Source organism: Cervus elaphus, chromosome 18, assembly GCF_910594005.1.
Source record: "Cervus elaphus chromosome 18, mCerEla1.1, whole genome shotgun sequence".
Lineage (NCBI taxonomy): Eukaryota > Metazoa > Chordata > Mammalia > Artiodactyla > Cervidae > Cervus > Cervus elaphus.
The window spans coordinates 16184644-16206151 of record NC_057832.1 but is presented as its reverse complement, the minus strand read 5'-3'; the positions used below and the strand labels follow the sequence as shown (position 1 = coordinate 16206151).

At 48.4% G+C, this 21508-nt stretch overlaps 1 protein-coding gene across 11 annotated transcripts in view; it reads left to right on the top strand.

Moving 5' to 3' along the window:
• IKZF1 (IKAROS family zinc finger 1) overlaps window positions 1-21508 on the top strand; it is a 96385-nt gene that overhangs the window by 15085 nt on the left and 59792 nt on the right. For all 11 annotated transcript variants that reach the window (XM_043872483.1, XM_043872482.1, XM_043872488.1 and 8 more), the window contains exon 3: window positions 8276-8395. In XM_043872483.1, coding sequence (XP_043728418.1) covers window positions 8276-8395 — 120 coding nt within the window. The remainder of the gene's footprint in view (window positions 1-8275; window positions 8396-21508) is intronic.

Here is a 21508-nt window from a genome sequence, read left to right as displayed (position 1 = left end):
AGGAGAAACCAGACTGGAAAACAAAGTTTGGGGAATAATCCCAAATGCTTGCTAAGTGTGGAGACACCACTTCCCATCATCATATGTTTATTTCAAGCCATACTGGACACAGCTCTTACCATCCCGGGAGACCCAGGGCTGGGGACGGTCCTGGGAGATGAGGCCCACAGTCAGATCACACTGTCCCACCGGGTGAGGCCCGGGAGAGTGGACCTCCATCTAGTCTAGCCAAACCTGCCCAGCACCATACTCATGGTCCTAGGATACCCGTGTGGTTAGCCCTGAACTTGGACATGTTGGCAGCAGTTGAGTTCACAGTATTTTATATTTTCCGGTCTCAGGACCATGGTCAGTCCTGGGTAGCCTCTGTACTAGAATGGCCCGTGTGGTTCTCTGGGGGTGGCCAGCCTGCCTCCACCGATTTCTGAGTTATGACTCAATTCTGGCCCCGGGCCTCTGTCCATTCTGGTGACGGAGCCCAGGGCTGAGACCATGGCTGCAGCCCTGCCTGCCTGCTTAGGAGACATGCAGGACCAGGGATTTGAGTTCCTCAACCTGAAGATGGCCTGCTGCAGACCACTCCTGTCATTTAGAGAGTCTGCATTGGACTCTCCAGGCTGTGAGGTAAAGGCCAGCACCTGGCTTTTTGGCTGTGGCTTGTAGGCGCTTGATGGGCCTTGATGTAGGCACTTGATGGGCATGAACATCAGTCAGCATGCTTGGCCATATCTGTAGAAAGTAAAGCTGTGTTGGAGGATTCAGCTGTGGAGACACGCTCTCCCATGGGCATGGGCAGTCTCCAGGGATGCTCCCTGCAGCCTGATGCTGACACTAGAGAACTTTGTTCCCTCCACGCCCTTGTTCATACAGCGAAGAGCAAGCAGGACCACAGGAACAGAGTCATGTGGAAAGACATCAAAGGTGCATGTAAAGATGAGAAGAAGGTGTCTCAGGATGGTTTGCAAAGTGTGAATCCATCCTTTAAAACGAAAACACATCACACACGCTCGTGTGCACACACACACACTTTCCATGTGCCTGTATATCCCTTTAGGAAAATCTGGAGTGATTATTTTAAATGTGTACTTCCTCTTAAAAGATTGAGGGTGGAAGGAAGGGATGGGTTAGGGGAGAGAGTGGGGACTTTGGTTTTTCATCTTCTCCCTTTCAGTATTATTTGAATTCATTTCCCTCAAGTACATACTTTTGTTCTGAAATCTGAGTACAATGACAACAATAAAACTATTAAAAAACAAAACTTTGGCCCTTTGAAGCCTGTCCTTTGGCTTCACCAGGATGTGGTAGCAGCTGGTAGATGAAGCCTGAGCTGAAGGAGAGGTGGGTCCTGCCAGAGGAAGCAGGGTCCCATCCTCAGATTGTAGACCACGCTGGAGGCAATAAGAGGGTCAGAAATGCTGGATGTTAAATGTCCCAGAAGGTGCAAAGAGGCCCCTTCGTTGTCTCTGGTCCTCTGCATCCACTCGCTGCTTTCCTCTTAGGCAGCTTCTAGAGTGACGTTTTACATGATACACTGAGGATCCACGCAGACTCTGTTGTCCCAGAGACAAAGCTGAAAGCCCGACGCTAGGCTGGCCTCTCTAGAAAGTTTAGTAGGAGGAACAGCGGGTCAGTACTCTGATCCCCTGTGTTGGTGACAAACATAACAAAAGCCTCATTTTCTTCTATTCCTTTTGCCCTTAACATTATGTGAAACACTCAGTTTGAACAGTGGCTCTTTGAAGACAAAGGTGTCAGGGAGTGGAGATGAGAGTGAAAGTTGGCCTGAAAAAGATTCAAGATTTGTTCTAAAATTTAGTTTTGTATACTCCTAGCAAAGGAAATGGTGCTTCCAGTCCTTTACACAATAATTCCTTTGGTTTATGCTAAACCTGGAATGTTCTAAACAGAGATTAGGGCATTTAAAGAGTTGTGCTGTTTTCACTAAAGATTTGAAGAATACTTTTTCTATGTTTTGCTGTTTTTGCAATAAACACCCAGTCATATCAGTTTTCCTTTTTCTTTTCTAAAATGGAGGGAAGTGGCAGTTAGTTGTATTATGAGGATGTGCATTTAGCAAAACAGAAGTTGATGTTCTTGATGTAAGATATGAGGAATATGTTCTGAATCATCCCCTTTTCCCATGAAACTATTTCTTGTTGTGTCCTGTTCCCAAAAAAGAAAAGCAGATTTAAGTCAAACCCTATGAAATTGCCATTATCATAGATGAAAAAAAAGTTCCGATATCAGCAATTTCATAGGAGTCCCCCTAATCTGTGTGAAATACTCGCTTGAAAAACAGACAAATACTTAGTATCTAACTTTTTTTTCAAACTACCTGGCTCTTTCTTCCCTGGAATTTATCCTGGATGTGGACTGAGCCCTGGTTTACAGTGTCTTCTAGATGAAAAGCACTTGATAAATATGCGCCCTCTCACATCTTCTAGAGCTGGGAATGCCTTTGAACGGGCCTGGAGGAAAGTCTGTCTAAAGCAGGCCATCCTGTCCTTTAGGGCCCATCTCATACATTCTTTTGCTGAGTTTTTTGTTTGTTTGTTTGTTCTTTCTCTCTTCTTTGGCACTCATTCTAAATTATTGGTTATGTACTGTGAATTATTGTTTGTTTTGGTCTCTAAGGGAAGAGTCAGCCTGTGGGAGAACGGAAATTGTGAGGCCTGTATCAGCATCTCATCTCCGCCTCCATCTCTGGGACCTGAGACAGTGCTCCTTGCCTCATGGACCACTGTGTGTCCTCTGCAAAATGGGGGACTGGAACCGATTGAGCTTATGTGATGTTCAGGCTCCTGGGGCCCTACTGAATGTTTTCTTACTGGTCATCTATAATGTTTGTTGAAACAGAGAAACAACAAATATGCTCTATAGACATCCATCCCCTGCCTGGGAAATGAGGCTCACCCATATCGATGTGTCAGTGCAAATGTCGATCATGGTAAATCACACTGATTGAATGCTTTAAATTTACCAAACACCACCGTAAACATTTTTTCTCATTTCAACTTTATAAGTCCCCAGTGAGGAAGATACAGGCAGCATCTTCAATTCTCAGGGACCTGAGACTCAGAGCGTTTCAATAACCAATCAGAAGTCCCATGAAAGCCAGACCTGGTGTTGGGTAGGAGCTTCCCCACTGTTCTGTAGAGTGGACAGTCTATATCTGAGTTTTATTTACCCCCCAGAAATTGTGTTTTCCTGCGTAATTGTACACAGTACAAACTCATGCACCAGGGACATGAGGAACCACTGAACTTTGTTGGTTGAAATATAATTTACTTGAGGAATTATTTACTTCCTGTTGATAAGCTAATTAAACAATTTTCTCATCTAATTTGCCCAGAACACTTCTCATAGGCAAAGCGTTATTTGAAACATAGTAAGTAGATTAAACAGAAATTGGTGAGAAGTTTCTTTCATTTTTCTAAGTAAAATGACATCACGCCTCCTAAGTCCTTCCTTTAAAGCCTTGCATGCTCGCTGTCTGCAGTTCTTTATGTTTGTGGGACGCTATCCATGCCCTTGGACGTATGGGCACTTGCTACTGTGCATACCTGTTTCTAGAGGATGTTATTTACAAAATAACACCATGAGCTTATCTAGCATATTAGATTCCACCCTCATTGTTATTTTATTCTCACAACAGCCTTTTAAGCTAAGGCAAAATCATGTTCTTTAACCTCACTTTACTCCTGCAGAAAGAGTGTAAAAAAGGTGAGTGGCTGTGGAATCTGTCTTACCGTTGGTCAAACCGGAGCTGTACCCTGGGTCAACTGATTTCCAGTCACGGTGCGCTGATATCCTCCGTGCACTGACTTGCTTTAATAACTTAATTTTCTTATCATTTATCATCTTTTCATGGCTTTGCATTTTAAATGGTGAACTGGGTAGGTCTAAATAGGTCTTGTTGCTGTTCAGTCGCTATGTCGTGCCCGACTCTTTGTGACCCCGTGGACTGCAGCGTGCCAGCCTGCCCTATTCTTCACTGTCTCCTGGAGTTTGCTCAAGCTCATGTCCATTGAGTTGGTGATGCCATACTCTAAATAATCCTAAAATCAACACAGAGATATGTTTGCTCCTCGTGAGGACTTTGACACAGTGATGGAAGTTCTCTGTGGACATCTCCAGCAGGCAGAGGATCCCAGGGTTGCTGAGTCCAGAGGCTCAAGCCAGTGATTGACATCTCAGCAGCCACTGCTCAAATGTGGGGGCTTTTAGGCAAATCAGATGAGCTCTTAGGAACTGTCACAGTGGCGGCAAGGCAAGGCTGCGTTCCAGCAGGCACGTGGGTGGCCGTCTCACTCACTCTCTTACAGCCCTGACTTTTTACCTGATTCCACTGCACACGCCAGGGCTACGCTTTATTCTCTCATATCTTCACAGGGAGCTCCTACTGATCGACCTGACCCCAGGGTATTTTCAACCATGGTCCATACTGGTTCCATTATTCCTTTTTCTGCATCATGAATGAAGCAGCGAAAAGTGCTGAGATGCTGGCCTGTCGCTCAGCACAGGGGACCAGACAGACAGAAGCACATCTAGTATCTCACCAAGTTCTAGTTGGTCTTGTTCCCAATAGACGGAGCAGATAAATTTGAAGAAAAGTGACTTGGATGCATTTTCACATGAACTGAACAGAGATGACAGCCCTTCACTGGACAAGTCCCAATTCTTTATGACCCTCCCAATGGTCCTGCATACCTGACTGTCTACATCGATCCCAGAGTTCTCCAAAGTTATCCTCAGGAAGCCCAGAATAAAAAAAAAGAAAAAAAATACAGGAATGCCGTTTAGTTTCTCAACCTTCTGCTTCCACCTGTCACCATGGCAGCTGGTTAATCAGAAAGGTGTGCATGCACACCCCGCACTGTGCATCTTTCAGGATCCTGTCACTTTGTTAAGCTGGGGTCCCCAGAGTCAGTTCTGTGGGAGCTCCCTGGGGGTCTTCACAGAAGCAAGTGGTCTGGGTCTCTGACATTTCAGCCTCCTTACCCTGCAGTGTCCCCACTTTACCTAGGAGACAGGTTTCGTGTATTAAAGTTCTGTGTAAGAACTAGAGATTTTCATCCGAAGTGAAGTCAGACAGAGAAGATAAATATCATATGATATAACTTATATGTATAATATAAAAAAAAATGATACAAATGAACTTATTTACAAGATAGAATCAGACCCACAGACAGAGAAAACAGACTTACAGTCACCAAGTGGTGGTGTTGTTTGGTCGATAAGTCATGTTCGACTCTCTGCAACCCCATGGACGGTAGCCCGCCAGGCTCCTCTGTCCCTGAGATTTCTCAGGCAAGAGTACTGGAGTGGGTTGCCATTTCCTTCTCCAGCGGATCTTCCTGACCCAGGGATCAAACCCGTATCTCCTGCATTGGCAGGCAGATTCTTCACCACTGAACCACCTGGGAAACCCATAGTTACCAAAAGTGGGGATAAATTAGGAGTTTGTGATGAACAGGTACATGCTACTGTACATAAAATGGATAAACAACAAGACCCTACTGTGTAGCATGGAGAACTATATTCAGTACCTTGTAACAACCAATAATGGAAAGGAACTTGTAAAAGAATGTATGTGTGTGTATATAAGTAAATCACTTTGCTGCACATCTGAAACGAATACAATATTATAAATCAACTATATGTCAATATTAATGTCAGTATTTAATATTAATATTAAATGCCAATACAATTACTCAATTATATATTAAATAATTTAATTAATTTTAAATGTCAATATAATTCATTATGTCAATATTAAAAATCAGAGGCATTACCTTACCAACAAAGGTCTATCTAGTCAAAGCTATGGGTTTTTCCAGTAGTCATGGAAAAACCAGTAGTATGGATGTGAGAGTTGGACTATAAAGAAAGCTGAGTGCCGAAGAGTTAATGCTTTTGAACTGTGATGTTGGAGAAGACTCTTGAGAGTCCCTTGGACTGCAAGGAGATCCAACCAGTCAATCCTAAAGGAAATCAACCATGAATATTCACTGGAAGGACTGATGCTGAAGCTCTAATACTTTGGCCAGCTGATGTGAAGAATCACTCATTTGAAAAGACCCTGATGCTGGGAGGGATTGGGGGCAGGAGGAGAAGGGGATGACAGAGGATGAGATGGCTGGATGGCATCACCGACACGATGGACATGAGTTTGAGTAAACTCCTGGAGTTGGTGATGGACAGGGAGGCCTGGTGTGCTGCGATTCATGGGGTCGCAAAGAGTCAGACACAACTGAGCGACCGAACTAGTAATACGTCAATAATTTTAAAAAGATTATTCTTACCTAAAAAGAAAACAAATAAGAGTCCTCCGACCACCTCCCTAAAGTCCTCAAGATTTGAAGATGATTACTTTAGGAAATCAGAAGGAAAAACAGAGTCATCAGGTGGTTCGTAGGCCTCCTGCAGACCCCTATTCAGGGCTCTTCCCATTTGTGAAGTAGGTGAAAAGTAACACTGAGTCTTCAGCCGTTGCTCCTTTTGAAGTCGTCTATTTTAGGGCAATGAAATTATTAACTGATGTCATGCACATTTAGTGTAACGCGAGAACTTCGATCAATTTCCCTCTGGTTTTTAGTTTTTCCTTGGGAAATTCCTACCACACTGCCCCCTCTCTAACTCTCCATCTTGTATTGACTATCCAAATATATCCAATAATGCTCTTTCTGAAAATATGCCAGTTGAGGTAATTTCAGCTAAGCTGGGATATGAAACTGTGATGTCTGTTCGCTAGAGAATGCTATACTCTTCCCCGAGGCCGTGGTGCCTGGCAGTTTCTGTTTTATTCCCCGAAGGGTCATCTCCTGTGTTGGGAACGCTTCCACTGCACCTGTCTGTCCCCTGAAGGGTTGTGTTGGTCTTTCAGGTGGTTTATGCAAACACGCAACACAGTTTCCCACTCTGCCTCGCCCTGTCTCCCAGGCACGCTTTCTTCATCATGGGTACACTTTCCTGCAGGCCTGGGCTTCTGTGTGGGAATATCCTTTGTCAGCGAAGCCAGCTTGCAGCCCAGCCAGCAGCACACAATCCCCGCCAGTCCCTTTCCCACTAGCCTTCTTTGATGCTCCTCATGCCTACAGCAGCGCTCAGGGGCTATTCTGCATCTGCTGGGGGCCTCACTAGCTCTTCCCTGCCTGGGTTTATTGTCTCCTGACCCAATTTTAGGTTACATCTATGTTAGAAGGTACAGGGGTTTCAATTTCAAAGAAAAGGAGCAATTTCCCCCCATCTTGGCTTCCCAGTGTTGAATTTCTAGGAGTGGGAGTGAGTTTCCCATTTCTGGAGCTTCTCGTGAAACTTACTAGATTAAGGCATCCCGTAAAACCCTATCTCATAGGTCAATCCTACTTGGTGAAGGAACTTCTGGAGTTGCGTGGGTTCTGTTTTGTTTTAATATTTTGAAGCTAAGAATTCCTAGTAGAAGACTCAGTGTGCACACGGGCTGGGAGTTGTGTGAATTTCTTGTCTATCCTTCTTCCAAGTTTTCTGACCCCACTGAGTTAATCAAATTGGGCAGCTGGTTAAATATCCTCTGGCTCTGGAAAGTGAACAGGCCCAGAACGTGTTGCTGTGAGCAGGATGCCCGGTCTGGTGACCTTAATACAGAGGTGTGGTGAATAGGCTTGTCGGAAGGTAAGGTGGAACAAACATACAGGTGAAATTTGGCCTGACATGTGAAGACTCTTAAAAACGTGCATGCCTTTTGACCGGGCCATAAAACTCCCCAGGGTTTATACTGTGGTGCTTTTTAAGAACATGGGCAAAGGCACTGGGTTGTTTCATCATTAAAAAAAAAAAAGATTGAACACAATCTAGGTTCAAAAGCAGAAAAGGGATTTAAATAAATCCTACTGTGCCCGTGCAGTGAAGTGTTATACAGACATCACAGATAAAAGTCATGGGAGCAAGGCCATGAGAATGTCTAAACCTAGTTTAGTTTGATCAAGAAGATATGTCATCACATATTATCCATAGTACATAAGTGTCCATGTGTGTGTATATACACACACACACCGCAATTTTAACAGTGGTGCTTTCCAGGTGATTTATGCATTTTTCACATCTCCGTTGTCTCATGTTTTGGTGTGGCAATGATATTCTTTTATAAACAGGAAAGCAGGTTCTAATCCCAACAGAGAAGCATGAACTCGGTCCATAACTCGAAGCCAAGCCATGTCGCTGGCTGGTTGCAGTGACCTCGGCTCTCAGGGGTGACCAGGTCCCCAGAAACTCCAGCTCTTGCTTATGTCCTCAGGGAAGGAAAGCCCGCCGGTGAGTGACACCCCAGATGACAGCGATGAGCCCATGCCTGTCCCTGAAGACCTCTCCACCACGTCTGGAGGCCAGCAGAGCTCCAAGAGCGAGCGCGGACTGGGTAAGTGGTCCGCCCGCCCCTCACTCCCAGGCCGTCGCGAGGCCTCCAGCGCCCTTGTCTGTCTACATCCTTCCAAAGACCGCGATGAGCGTGTGTGAGTCCCGTCACCCGTGGCTTCCCCTCGGCCCCCCCGGGAAGGGAGCACGCATGCAGGGCGGGGCCCCGTGGTGTGGGCGCTCAGCCCCACGTGGGGTGCAGCGTGGCCGAGCTGAGGAGCACCCCCGAAGGCGGGCACGTCACTGGTCCCCTGTGCTCCGAGCAGTGTGCAGTGTACGACGTCCTCATAGACGCGAGATGCATCCACTTCCTGTTTATTTTCACAGCTTTGATGTAGAAGGAGCCGAACCTGGCCCTTCTGTTACCCCTCTCCTCTCTGTTTCTCTAGTGTCCAGTTTAAGTGAAAGTAGAAAATTGGATAAATAAAACATTTCGATGTTAAAAATGAAAAATACATAATCTCCGTTAGCAGACATTCACATACCTTGTCCGCAGAAGGGTGGGTGTGGAGGTATTTGCCGTCGCTCCCCTGGGGGGCCTGCCCAGGCTACGGAGTCCATGGTGAGAAGTCTGAGTCCACCCTCTCTAGGAAAACGGAGACCCAGAGACATTCAGGGAATTAGCCAGGGTCACAGAGCAGAGTCAGAAGCAGACACCATTTCTGACTAAAGACTGGTGTTTATTCCAGTATACCCTATTCTCATCAGCCAGTGAGTCAGCAGTTCCTTGGAATATCTCTTTTCTTTTGCATTTGATAAAGAAAAAACTGTGAAGCTGAGAGCCCCTTATTTGCAGCAGAGAGAGTCATGAAGGGTGCATAGGTGGCAATGAGATCAGACAGACAGGAGAGATCAGCTTGTAAGACCCACAGCCAAGGAGGGCACTTGTCTAAAGTTCTGAAACTCACAAGTTATTTTCCTGCAGGACATCCTGATGTGATAACAGAAATGTGTTTTGTGTGTTTTCATGTGCCTTGGAAACCAGATAGGCTGTGGGTGTATTTTTTTTTTTTTTTAATTTAGCTATATAGTTAGCTGAACAAACGGGGATAGTGGCTAAAGTCTTTTGACGTAGATGGACCAAGAAAACAAGGACATTTCTGAATTCCTTTTGCCTGTTAGATAGTGGCTACTGTATGTGGGCAAGTAGACGGGGAAGAGTGTGCACTCTTTCTACACACATCCTTTCGGGGTTTCCCAAAGGTAGGACACGGAAGAGCATGCCTTGTTGTAATTGATGTATTTGTGTTTAAGATTGTCTTCTGTTTATTGCAAGAGATACTGGTTTGTCATTCACTTGTACTGCTGCAGTTTCCTTTCAAGACACATTTACATAAATTAAAAGATCAAATTTAAATAAAAACATTAGGACATTGAGGGTGTGTATACATGATAAAGACTTAGGTAACCTCAGGGACTGACAAGCAGCAGAAATTATGTGGATAGGCACAGGCTAACCATTTAAATGAGTGGAGAGCACAGACACCAGGGTTAGGACTCTAGGGTCACTATGGAGAAACTGGGGAGACCCCCCCCCCCAGGCCCTGAAATCCCCGCAGCTGACAGCCATGGTCACCTGGGGCGTCCAGTGGAGAACTGAAAGTCGGGCTGGTCCCTGGAGAGTGAACAGTCCTCCTGGTGCAGGCAAGCAAGCTTTTGTTATAAATGCCCGCACAGCCTAAATGTATCTCCTCCCATGAACTTCAGGCTGTGGGAGCTCTGCCCTGGTGCCTGGCTCCCAGGCTGCATTCTCTGGGTGGGAGGCGGTCTGCGTCCTGAAGGAGGCCCTGCAGGTGCGGTTGGTGGAGCCCGGCAGGTGAGGGGCGGGGGCGGGGTGGTCTGGGATCTGCAGGCCCTTCTCTGCGCTTCCCCACCGCCCTGCAACACCACGCTTACTCACTCCTTTCAGCATCAGATTTCTACCAGCTGAGTGTTAGTTGGAAGACTTCAAACACCTGAGAGCCATCTCTCCTTGGCTTGTAAATGGCAGCTTGGAAGAGGGCGAAGGGGACAGAGGGGTGATGGGTCACTCCTGGGAAAGCAGAAAGGTCAGAAGCACAGATGGCGGGAGGGGCCGGGAGGTTTGTGGAGACAGGTGAGCAAGGCAGGGAAGCCCCGGAGACTAGGGAGCACCCAAAAGCAGCAGGGAAACGGGCCGCCCTGCACACTCGGCGCTGAGCCTAGGAACGCTGCCTTCTGGCTGTTGAAGGGGGTCAGCCAGCGCGGGGGCAGTGAAGCCTGCCTGGGCAGCACTGAGAGCAAGAAGGATGTTACGCTGATAGCATTGCGGTGCTGGTGGGTTGGTCGTTCAGTCGTGCCCGATCTTGCGACCCCATGGACTCGAGCCCGCCAGGCGCCTCTGTCCAGGGGATTCTCCGGGCAGGAATACTGGAGTGTGTGGCCATTTCCTTCTCCAGGGGAATCTTCCCAACCCAGGGTTTGAACCCAGGTCTCTGGCATTGCAGGCAGATTGTTTACCAACTGAGCCACCAGGGAAGCCCTTGATAGCATTAGGACTTTAAAAGATGGAAGGGATTCGTAGCTGAAAGGAAGAGGAAATGCACTTGAAGGCGTATTTCTTCAGCACACTGGGAAGAAGGCAAAGAAACCCGGGCCTGGGACCCACAACCGGAAGCAGGGCCCCTCCCTAAGCGGCCCCGCCCAGCGCAGGGCTCCTCCCCTGCCCCGCACCCTGCAGCGGGAGCCGCTCCGCAGCAGAGGGCGGGCCTGGGGAAGGCGCCCGGGCAGGGCTGGGCGAGGCCGGCCCTGGAGACCCTGCACCTGGGCGGGGAAGGGTGGAGTCGGGTCCCTCCCCTCCAGATTCTTACCTCCGAGCCGGGCGCCCTCATTTCAAACTGGCCAGAGCATCGGAACTCAGCTCGGCTCACGGGGGAGTCTCCAGGGTTAACTGAAAACACGCACACAGGCTTTGCTGAAGCCAGAACAACAAAGACACAAAGCAAAAATACAGTCAGAGGCAGGAAAAGGTCTCTTAAAGGTTTTTAAAGGAGTCTATTGTCGCTTCCCTGGAGAGAAGGAAAGAGAATGTAGAGGATTTGCAGAACCAGGAATAGAAGAGGAATTTATTAATTGAAACAAAAGTGATCCAGAGAACAGGCAAGCTGAAAACAGAGCCAAGAAGATGGGGAGGAATCTGTTAGGAGAGGGCAAGACCAAGAGAGAGACTGAGGTGCTGGCCACTCCGAGACCCAAGATCAAGTTGGGGGTGCTGGCTCCTCCAGTGGGAACATCAAGAAGTGGCGAGAGAGTAAAAGATGTAAAATGTGTGAAAGGCTTTGGTGATAATAGACCACCAGGTGTCTGTTTTGGGGGAAAAAAACCCAAAGGATGCTTTTGAAAAACTCAGAGTCCTCACTCCCAGTTCTAGACAAGTCTGACCTCAACCAGGAGAACAGACGAGAGTATTGAACAAGTTGTTGGGAAACAGCAGAAACCGGCCCCTTAAGATGGGGAGAAGAGTCTCACTGGTGGAGGGTTGTTCTCAGACATAAGCAGAGGAATGGTTTTGTACCTCAAGACTTCCATCAGTGTTGACGAGCTGCCGTAGGACTGTGTGCCAAGGTGAGCTCCTGAATTAAAAAAAAAAAAAAGATATGGGAAAGAGGTGTCAGGGGAATAACCTTGTCAGGACAAGGGTGTCACCCTCATTGGGCTCCTTTTTTTCTGGGTCTGAATAAGAGGAAGCAAGGATCTGAAGTACAATGTGAAGGATTTAAGTTAGACACAGGAGAGAACTTCCTGGCCCTGAGAGATTTAGTATTTAGTCATCAGGACAGTCTATTCAATCAGATGCTAGCTTGTTCTTCTGAAGTGGTCTCTTTAATAATGAGAGAAATCTCGTCTCTCTGAAGTGGTTGTGTATGAAACTGCTAAAAAAGGAGGATATACCCAGTGACCTCCTACAGCAACCCCCAAATTTACCCAGTCATCCATGGCAGGTGCCCTCGAGATCTTCTGGCAGCTGTTGACCAGGGGCGATTAAAAGTGTCTCACATAGAAATGATGCCAAGACTGGCGTCTAACAGAGCAGATGAGTGCTGTGAGTAAAGGACCAAAAAACTTATTTTCCTCCTTTATTCAATAACCTGTACATTTCTGTCTTCCTTCCAGCATGGATTTTTGCCCATCACTGTTTTGTTCTCCTTTTGCTTGTGTGGGGGCTTCCCTTGTGGCTCAGCTGGTAGAGAATCTGCCTGCAATGCGGGAGACCTGGATTCCATCCCTGAGTTGGGAAGAGCCCCTGGAGAAGGGAACGGCTACCCACTCCAGTATTCTGGCTTGGAGAAGTCCATGGGGTTGCAAAGAGCCAGACACGCCTGAGCGACTCTCACTTTGCTTGTATGAGTGGCCCTGTCCTAAATTGAGCAGGGGTCCTCTGGCTGTCTGATGCTATCCGTGAGCACAGCTCTGGAGTGGAGGCGGGCTGCAGGCTGGCTGATCCCAGCAGAAAATCAGGCTGTGAATAGAGTAGGAGCCCCCACGCCCTTTGACTGTAGATGGTGGGCAGGGGGAGGGACGCTTAGTGGCTGGAGCAGAGGAGACAGGGAGAGGCCCGGGTGGAGAAGAGAGGTTCGGGGCCGGAAAACCAAACGACACCCTGAGAGAGATGCCTGGCAAGCTTAGCACTTAGACTCACAGGGAAAACCTAGGGGCAGAAGCACAGCAATGCCCTGGGACTGAAAGGGAGAGATGATTGACAGCAGCCAGAGGGGCTGGTTGAATTAGCAGAGGACCAAAGACTTGTGGTTGAGGAAGACTTTCCAAAAGGCTCAGCTCCGTGGACAGACGGTCAGGATGACCCTGTGTAGTAGTCATTCTAATGCTCAGGGAGACATGAGGGGTGGGTGCCTCTAAATATGGGGCACTGGTGTGTGTTTGTGCAAGCCCCTCCAAGTTCTAGAATGTTCTTCCTTCACCTCTGCTCACTTCCATGACCTCATCCCCCAAGGAGGGAGGGAGGTGACATCCAGCATTTCCTGCAGGTCGCATCCTCCAGTGTGGGGTTTAGAGCATTCTTGAAGCTGAATTCACACACCTCGAGTCCTTCACTTGGAAGGCTTTGACCATGATTTGATTTACCCTGGTAGAAATAGAAAAGAGAAAAAAAGTAGAAAAAAATCTGGATTTCTTCCCTTTGGCATCCAGGAAAATGATTAAGTGTGTCTACACATAAATGTTCTTCTTTGGTCCATTCACGCGAAATAAACATTCCTTCACTCCATCGTGAGTTCCAGGACTGGAGTGTAAATTGTAAGAGGATTCATGTTTTTCCCTGGTGATTCTGCTGCCAGATCTCTCTTTATTTCTAGGCAGGCCACCAAGCCAGTCTGGAGGGGAAGAGTGCTGAGGATGGGTGGAGGGCATTACCGCCTCCCTGCAGCCTGGGAGTGAGAGATGCCGGAGAGCCCTTTTCACGATGGAAAACCGTGGGGCTTGGGTCTAATTGGAGCTGGGGCACTGGCGTCTGAGTACGGATGCTGCACCCGCTTATCTAATCAGCAGTTAGAGGAAGTCGTTTTTATCTGTGCAATGCATCTCCTCTGAACCGAGAAACCCTGCTTGAGCTCAGGAGAATTATTATCTGGCAGCATCTGAGCCCTGGCTGCAGCTGAGCTCAGGCTCGCTCTGATGGGATGTGCGCTGTGAGAATCTCACAGAGAAAACCATCCAGGCCCGAGCTCCTCCAGGGTGCGGGTGTCTGAGTTTCCCGTCCTCTTCTGAGGAGCAGCTCAGACTGTGTCGTTTACGTCCTGCTCGCCTCTGTTGCAGTTACTTAGTCGTAGTTGACACATTGTGCAGTACTCTGGGAGCCAAGCCCAGAGGAGCCCCAAATCCTCATTTTCCTCAATTTCCCAAAACAGGAGACATGGCAGAAAAGAAAAATCATTTTGCCTCCTCTCAAAGTCTTTTAAGTTTTGAAAAGAGGGGCTCTAATGATGTAACAGTTTCGTTGCTGCCCACTTAAAGCTAAATGTTAAGTTTTTTCTGACCTCAGCTTTGTAGGTCAGTGCCAAATATTTGGAAATCATGGTCTTTGCAGACCACTACGACATGTTGGTGCATTAAACTAGACTGGAGACTGTGCTGTGTGGGACACCATCCTGTCCTGGGTTTTGGTATAGAAGGTGGGGCCGGACGGCGGAGGCTTAGGAATCTTCCTGGGGGAAAACTGAAGCTGGCGTGCGTTGTGTGTAATGCCTGTAGTGTGTGTATGTGTGTGTGTGTGTCCTGAGTGGCAGCTGACAGGACCCCACAGTTGGGCACTCTGGGGAGCATCTCTCTGCGGGGACCCGGCTGCAGGGACTCCGTCCCTGGCTCTGCTGCCCCCTTGCCGGCTGGCCCTGGCTGTGGAGCCAAAGAGTGAGCCGTTTGATTCGGATGAAATTTCTGGAAAGAAGCGTGGCATGGAAGTCCCCGGGAGGGAGGAAGACTTTAAGGAAGATGGGGAGAGGTGGCACGAGTGATAAAGAACCAACCTGCAATGTAGGAGACGCAGGTTCGATCCCTGGGTTGGGAAAACCCCCTGGAGAAGGAAATGGCCACCCACTCCCGTATTCTTGCCTGGGAAATCCCGTGGACAGAGGAGCCTGATGGGCTACAGTCCATGAGGTCCCAAAGAGCTGGACACAACTGACCGAGTGAGCAAGGCTGCATGGGGAGAGTGGAAGGGTGGGCTGGGAAGGGGCTGGGAAGCGGCTTCGGGAGGATGGAGCTTCCCCAAGGCAGCTCAGCAGGGGCGGAGGCCCAGGTCAAAACGTAGGGGAGCGGGAGGGGCCGAGGTCTGGGGCGGCACTTCGGATGTAAGAGCGCTGGAGGAGAGCTGGGTGCAGCCTGGGGGAGGCTCAGGTGGCCTGTGTGAGACGAGGGGGAGTTTACGCCTCTTAGAAGGCGGATGGGATGGAGCCGCCTCTTAGAAGGCGGATGGGATGGAGCGAGAGGAGAGAAAGAATTAGAATGTCACAGCCCAAGTGGTGTCCCCGGCGGGGAGGCCTGGACATCCAGGAGCTGGGCTGGGGGCTCTGCCGCATCCTGCCCACACCCCGGGCCCTGAGACTGTCCCTCCTGGATTTGGGCTCTATTTTCGAGCCCACATAAGAGGCGCCGTCCCTGACCTCCCGCTCGTCACCTGGCCCCGCCTACAGGGAAAGCGTGCCTCTGGGGTCTGTTCCCTGCCGCCTCGGCAGCCAGTAGGTGTCCAAGACATGTGGACCGAAGGAATGGGATGGTGGCCCTGCTTTCTCGGGGAGGGCGAGCAGGATGGTAGAGAGAGCTTTTAAATTCAGGTTGAGGGAGAGGAATGTAAGGCTGTGTCTGAATTTTAGGTTTGTCCCGTGGATTATTTTGGGCCCTTTCTTTCAAGAGGGGCCATTGGTATTTGGGGCCCAGAGGCTTTCGCAGGCTGAGACTACCCCCAGGGGCTACTGAGCCAGTTGTATCACACACACACACACACACTCATCATGCCTCCCTACATCTTCAGGTTTCTCAGCTGAGAACAATATGTCCCAACACAGTCATCCTCACATGGCTCCAGGTGTCCACTCACACGAACTTCACACTCAGACGGGTGTTTTGTGGCTGATTGTTTAAGATTTTCTTAACAGAGTCAGTGGGGGCTTTCCAGGTGGACCAGTGGTAAAGGATCCGGCAGCCAGTGCAGGAGGCACAAGAGACTTGGCTTTAATCCCTGGGTCGGGAAGATCCCTTGGAGTAGAAAATAGCAGCCCGCTCCAGTATCCTTGCCTGAAAAATCCCACAGACAGAGGAACCTGGTGGGCTACAGTCCATGGGATCGCAAAGAGTCAGACACGACTGAGCACACACACACACACACAAAATAGAGTCACTAGTGTTCCAAAATTCATAGCAGTCTTTTTCAAAAAGGGAATAACATGTGGAAAAACGGGGCCCCAGAGAGGCTGGAACAGCCGAGCCTGGCATTTCCAATCACACTTCTAGCTTTCATTTTCTGTCTCCAAAGGAGCAGGTGAACTCAGCAAAGCTGGTAATTTTTACAAAGAGAAAGCGGTGATCATCTTATCTCCATCTCTTCTGACAACCTAAATTCAGGATCACATTGTACCTCGCTGGTTTACCAAGGGAAACAACAACAGATTCTTATCTATGGGAGTAGAGAGCTCAACAGTAGTTTCTGTTCTAGGGTTTCTGGTCCCAGTTTTATTCTCCGCTTTGTTCCATCTGGGCTGAAAGCATAGTTAGCTCTGGGTATAAAGCAACCAACCGACATTCGTTAACTTTCCTTCTACATGGGGTTTCAGAAAGAAATGGAAAAAAAAAAAAACAAAAAACAACTTTTGAGCTGTGGTTGCCAGTTGCCACCTGTCCTGTCTGGTTAGGACATTTCTGATTTGGGAAGTGTAAATATAACCCAGAAAAAAAAAGAAAGCTTCCCCTCCTTTTATGCAAAAGTAGAAAGGCTTGAGCACCGTGAGCCCTACCCATTGCCTGTGAAGTTTCCACAGCACCGGGTTGGTGAGATGAGAACCCAGGAAACTGCCTTCCTGGCTCCCACAGCCTGGGGCGGGGTTGAAGCCGAGCCACTGTAGCCTCCAGATAAGCCCAGCGCCCTGCAAGGTCTTAGCAGGAACTACATTTCACACGTTACTGCAGAGCCAGCCACTCAGAATTTTAAGCCCTTTGCCTCCTATGACTTGGGGGGTACGGGAGCTCACAGACAACTCGGAGACTGTGTGCAGGTTCTCAAGCTGGAGCCAGAACTGCCAGGCTCTTATCTGTTGGTAGCTGAAAGCCTACTGTGGTTGGTTGGAAGATTTACACTTGAGAAATGGGCAAACACTACAAATTAGGAGTTTGGGGTTTTTTTCTTTTTGAGAGCTGGTTTACCTGCATATAGGGACTAATCTGTGGTTGTAATGTCTTGACAGCACCAGTGGAAAGCAGGAATTTTCTTGCTGATGGGGGTATGGATGTGTCTGTTTTTGTAGGGGATGTTAGGGAAGACCCAGCCTGTCAGGGAGACCGGGGTCAGTGAGGGGTAAATGCAGCTTGTCCAACATGACTTGATTCCAAGTGACGCTTTGCTGTTGGTATCACACATTAGAAATGTCACAGCAACTAGATTCTCTGTATTAACAGGCAGAATGCTGCCTTAGCGATTTAGTTTTCTTGCTGGGGGGAGTGTGATTAGAAAGGATTCTGAATCTTATTTACGACAGAGCATTATCATTATTATTATTGCCATTATTTTGGTTTGAAGAACTGTAAATGCAAAGGGAGACTTGTCTGCATCCCATCGATTTGTCACTAAATTACAGTGACTTTTCCAGGAAAGCATTGGCCTTACGCTCTCCTACAAAACACATGGGACTGAGCTCCATCTTCTCTAAAAGAGTTTTGTATTGAGTTCCTTGGATGAAAGACAACTCTGAGATGTGGGCACAGATGTGACAGGAGACCTCTTCAGTGGTCCCTATGTTGTGGCTTCCTTGGGACATTTTCTCATCAAGGGCCCAACAGTGTGAGTGGCCCAGGGAGCAATCAGAAAGCTAATCACAGCTGGAAGACCAGAGAGGCACTTTCCAGCATTCCTGCCCCGAAGCACCTGACCAAGACAGCAGCTAGATTAATGAAAGAGTGTTGGTGGCTCAGTGGTAAAGAATCTGCCTGCAGTGCAGGAGACACGGGTTCACTTCCCGGGTCACGAAGATTCCCTGGAGGAGGAAGTGACAACCCACTCCAGTATTCTTGCCTGGGAAATCATGTGGACAGAGGAGCCAGGTGGGCTACAGTCCAGGGGGTCACAGGGGGTCACAAGTAGTCAGACAGGACCGAGTGACCAAACAGCAGCATCTTGGTGTCCTCCTTTCAGGAGTGAGCTTAGCAGCAGGGATCTTTGAGCAGGTCCAGGGCGTGTCTCTGCGAGGCCGCCTGCCAGGAGAGAACTTCCCCTGCAGGGGATGTGGCTGCAGGCTGCTGATTTCCACTGAAATCACCCGGGCCTGATTCCGGTGAAGCCCGAACGTCCGGTGTCTTCCCCTGGGGCGGGGTGCGCTGGACGCAGGCCTGCAGCCCACGGCCGCGCTGCGCCGACAGAGCTCCTGGGGCAGGCGGCCACGCTGCTTTTCAGAGTGAAGGACTGCCACACTAGGGGTGAAACCCTGCTGAAATGAGAAAAGGACTTTTATGACAGCCTTGCAGGCAGCTCTATGATTATTTTTATTATTATTCTTGGAATCCAGCAGCAATTTCCTGCCTTCTTAATATCTCTAAGTCTCTCCAGTTAAACACAGTAACGGTAAAAATATGACTTCGCCAGTACCCCCCAGCACTTCTGATGGCCTTTTTCTCTCCATCATGTGAAATGATGACGATTAACTATTATCCACTATAGAGAGCACTTCGGTAACTTTAGCATTACGGTTCAAGCGGTCTTTGGCGAAATTCATGTTCAGTAGACAACGCTGTGGTTTTAAGTGAAGTGGTTTTCATCCTGAGATGAGAACAGAGTGAGTTTGTTACGATCAGCCCTGCACTTACAGCTTTAAAAAAGGACTGTTTCTACAAAGATGTGGACTCAAGGCTGATTTTTATACCTGAAGCTGGAGCTGCTGGTGTTACCAGTTCTGTTAAGGGTTTACATTTGTTCATTTGTGTGGCTTTCCCATTTCAGTAACGTTTTTTTTTGTAATTACTGATGGAGTGTCTCCTAACAACACATCCTTAAAATCAGCCTGCCCTGTCCATGGACACACACGCACACTCTGCAGTATGTGAGATAGTGTCCTCCCAGGCAGCTGGGCCCCACGCCTCCTGAGACACAGTGACCTTGAACAGTCCTTGTGTGGGGAAAGGTTTCGTGGATGAATGACAGTCAGCATTTCTGGAACATATTTTTGAAATCTGTGAATGCCCTACTCTAGAGTCCATGGAATATAATGAGACACATGTAGGTAATTCTCAGTTTTCTAGGAGTCACATTAAAAAAGAAAAATGACACAGGTGGAACAAATTTTCATATATTTTATTTAACCAAGTGTGCCCCAAATTTTACTGTTTAAACATGCGCTTAATATAGACAATCATGACTATTTTACCCCTTTTTCTTGTACTGAGTGTTTGAACCCCAGTGTGTATTTGAGGCTAACAGCACATCTCAGTTTGAATCACCCACATTTCAAGGTTCAGAAGCCTCCTGTGTCTAGGGGCTACCTGGTGGTTCAGATGGTAAAGAATCTGCCTGCAATGCAGGAGACCCGGGTTCAATCCCTGGGCCAGGGAGCTCCCACTCCAGTTTTCTTGCCTAGAGAGTTCCATGGACGGAGGAGCAGCCTGGTGGGCTACAATCCATGGGGTCACGAAGAGTTGGGCACGACTGATCGGCTTTCACTTTCACATACTTTTCAGAGGTGTGTCATTATATCGTAGCAAATGTTTTAAAATTAATTCTTGCAGAAGTGAAGCCCTTGACTAGTTATTCATCCACTTTCTAAAGTAGTCTTTAACTCAGTTTTGTCTTCAAAACATTTTCTCAATTGTCACCACAAAGGAATTGGAAATTTTGTATTTTAGTTCTTCTGGTTTTGGCCACATTTGATTTAGAGAAAATCTAGGTCCAGTTCCATTTTTTACATCATTTGGATTTATTTAATGTAGTTTGGTTTCAACCATAGATTTTGTAGGTGTTTGATTAAACCTGTAAAACAAAACAGTTTTCCAAAGCATAGAAGCTGAATTAAACACAGGAATTTATTATTATTTTAGTTTTAGTTTTCATCCTTTCATTTTATTCTCATGCACTTTGTATGGTCACTCAGGCGGTGGGAAATCCCTTTTAATTTTTTGAAGCAAGCTGTTGCTTTCTAGATGGAAAGGACACCCACGAGAGCGCCCATGAGAGTGGCACCGTGGGAACTGATCTCCAAAACGGGCAGCATCACACTGGTGGGCTTGTTGGCAGAATTGTGGGGAAGGACGGTTCTTGGCGGCTTCCTAGGACTGACATGTATACACTGCGTGTGTAAAGCAGGCAGCTAGTGGGAAGCTGGTGTATAACACGGGGACCTCTGCACGCTGTTCTGGAATGACCTAGAGGGGTGGGGATGGTGGAAGGGAGGTCCAAGAGGGAAGGGATGTATGTATACATGTAGCTGACTCACTTCTTTGTACAGTAGAAAATAATGCAGCATTGTACCGCAGTTGGACTCCATGAAAAATAAAATGCTGCCGCACTGCGCTGAAGCAATGGGGCAGAGGTGGTAGGGGAGAGGCTTTTTTTTTTTTTTCACTGTAACAGGGGAAAGGGAAGCAGCCAGCTGCCTGCACTGCACCCTGAGAAAACAAGCCTGGGGTGTCACCTCGACACCACGTCGCGATGCCCCTGCCTGGGGCACCCTGGCACCCGGCCAGGCTGAGCCGTGCGCAAGCAGACCCCGGCCTTCCTGTGCGGGCCGCCTCCTGCTCACTGCCGGGCACGCGGCGTGCGCTTCGGGAGACGGCGGTGCCTATGCGGCCACGAGGCTTCCTGAGCTCGGCGCCGTCCAGGGGGCCGCAGGGGCGGGCTGTGGCCTCGATGTGGCCGCCTGCTCTCCTCCTGCCTTTCTTTCCTTCTCCCTCTTTCTTTCTTCCTTTCTCTCTCTTTCTCCCTTTTCTTTCTTTTCCTCCCTCCCTCCCTGCCTTCCTTTTCTCCCTCCCCCTTCCTTCTTTCCTACCTACGTTTTTTTCCTTCTTTTTACATTGATCTTAGAAACAGCTTCATCAGGGTTCTGTAACTGGAGTGTGAGGACGGTGGAGGCCTTTGGCTCAGGAACAGGCTGTCACAGGAGGCCTCAGAGAGAGGCTGCCCCAGCGCCGAAGGTGCCACCCGCCTGTGGGCCGCGTGACCTCACCTAGTACAGTCGGCAGTGAGGGAAGCACGCAGAGCCGCCCAGGCCCACGGTCACTTGCTCTCGCTTTTTGCTGCTTACACAGGGACTATCTGGTTCATGATTTTTTGACAAGACCTACGCCTTTGTACAAAAGGGTTGTACCAGGAAAGAAATCACCGTGAGGAGAGGTTGCCGTCTGGAGCTGAAGAGAAACCTTCCCCGGTGTGCTGGGTGTGCGGGATGGTGCGCCT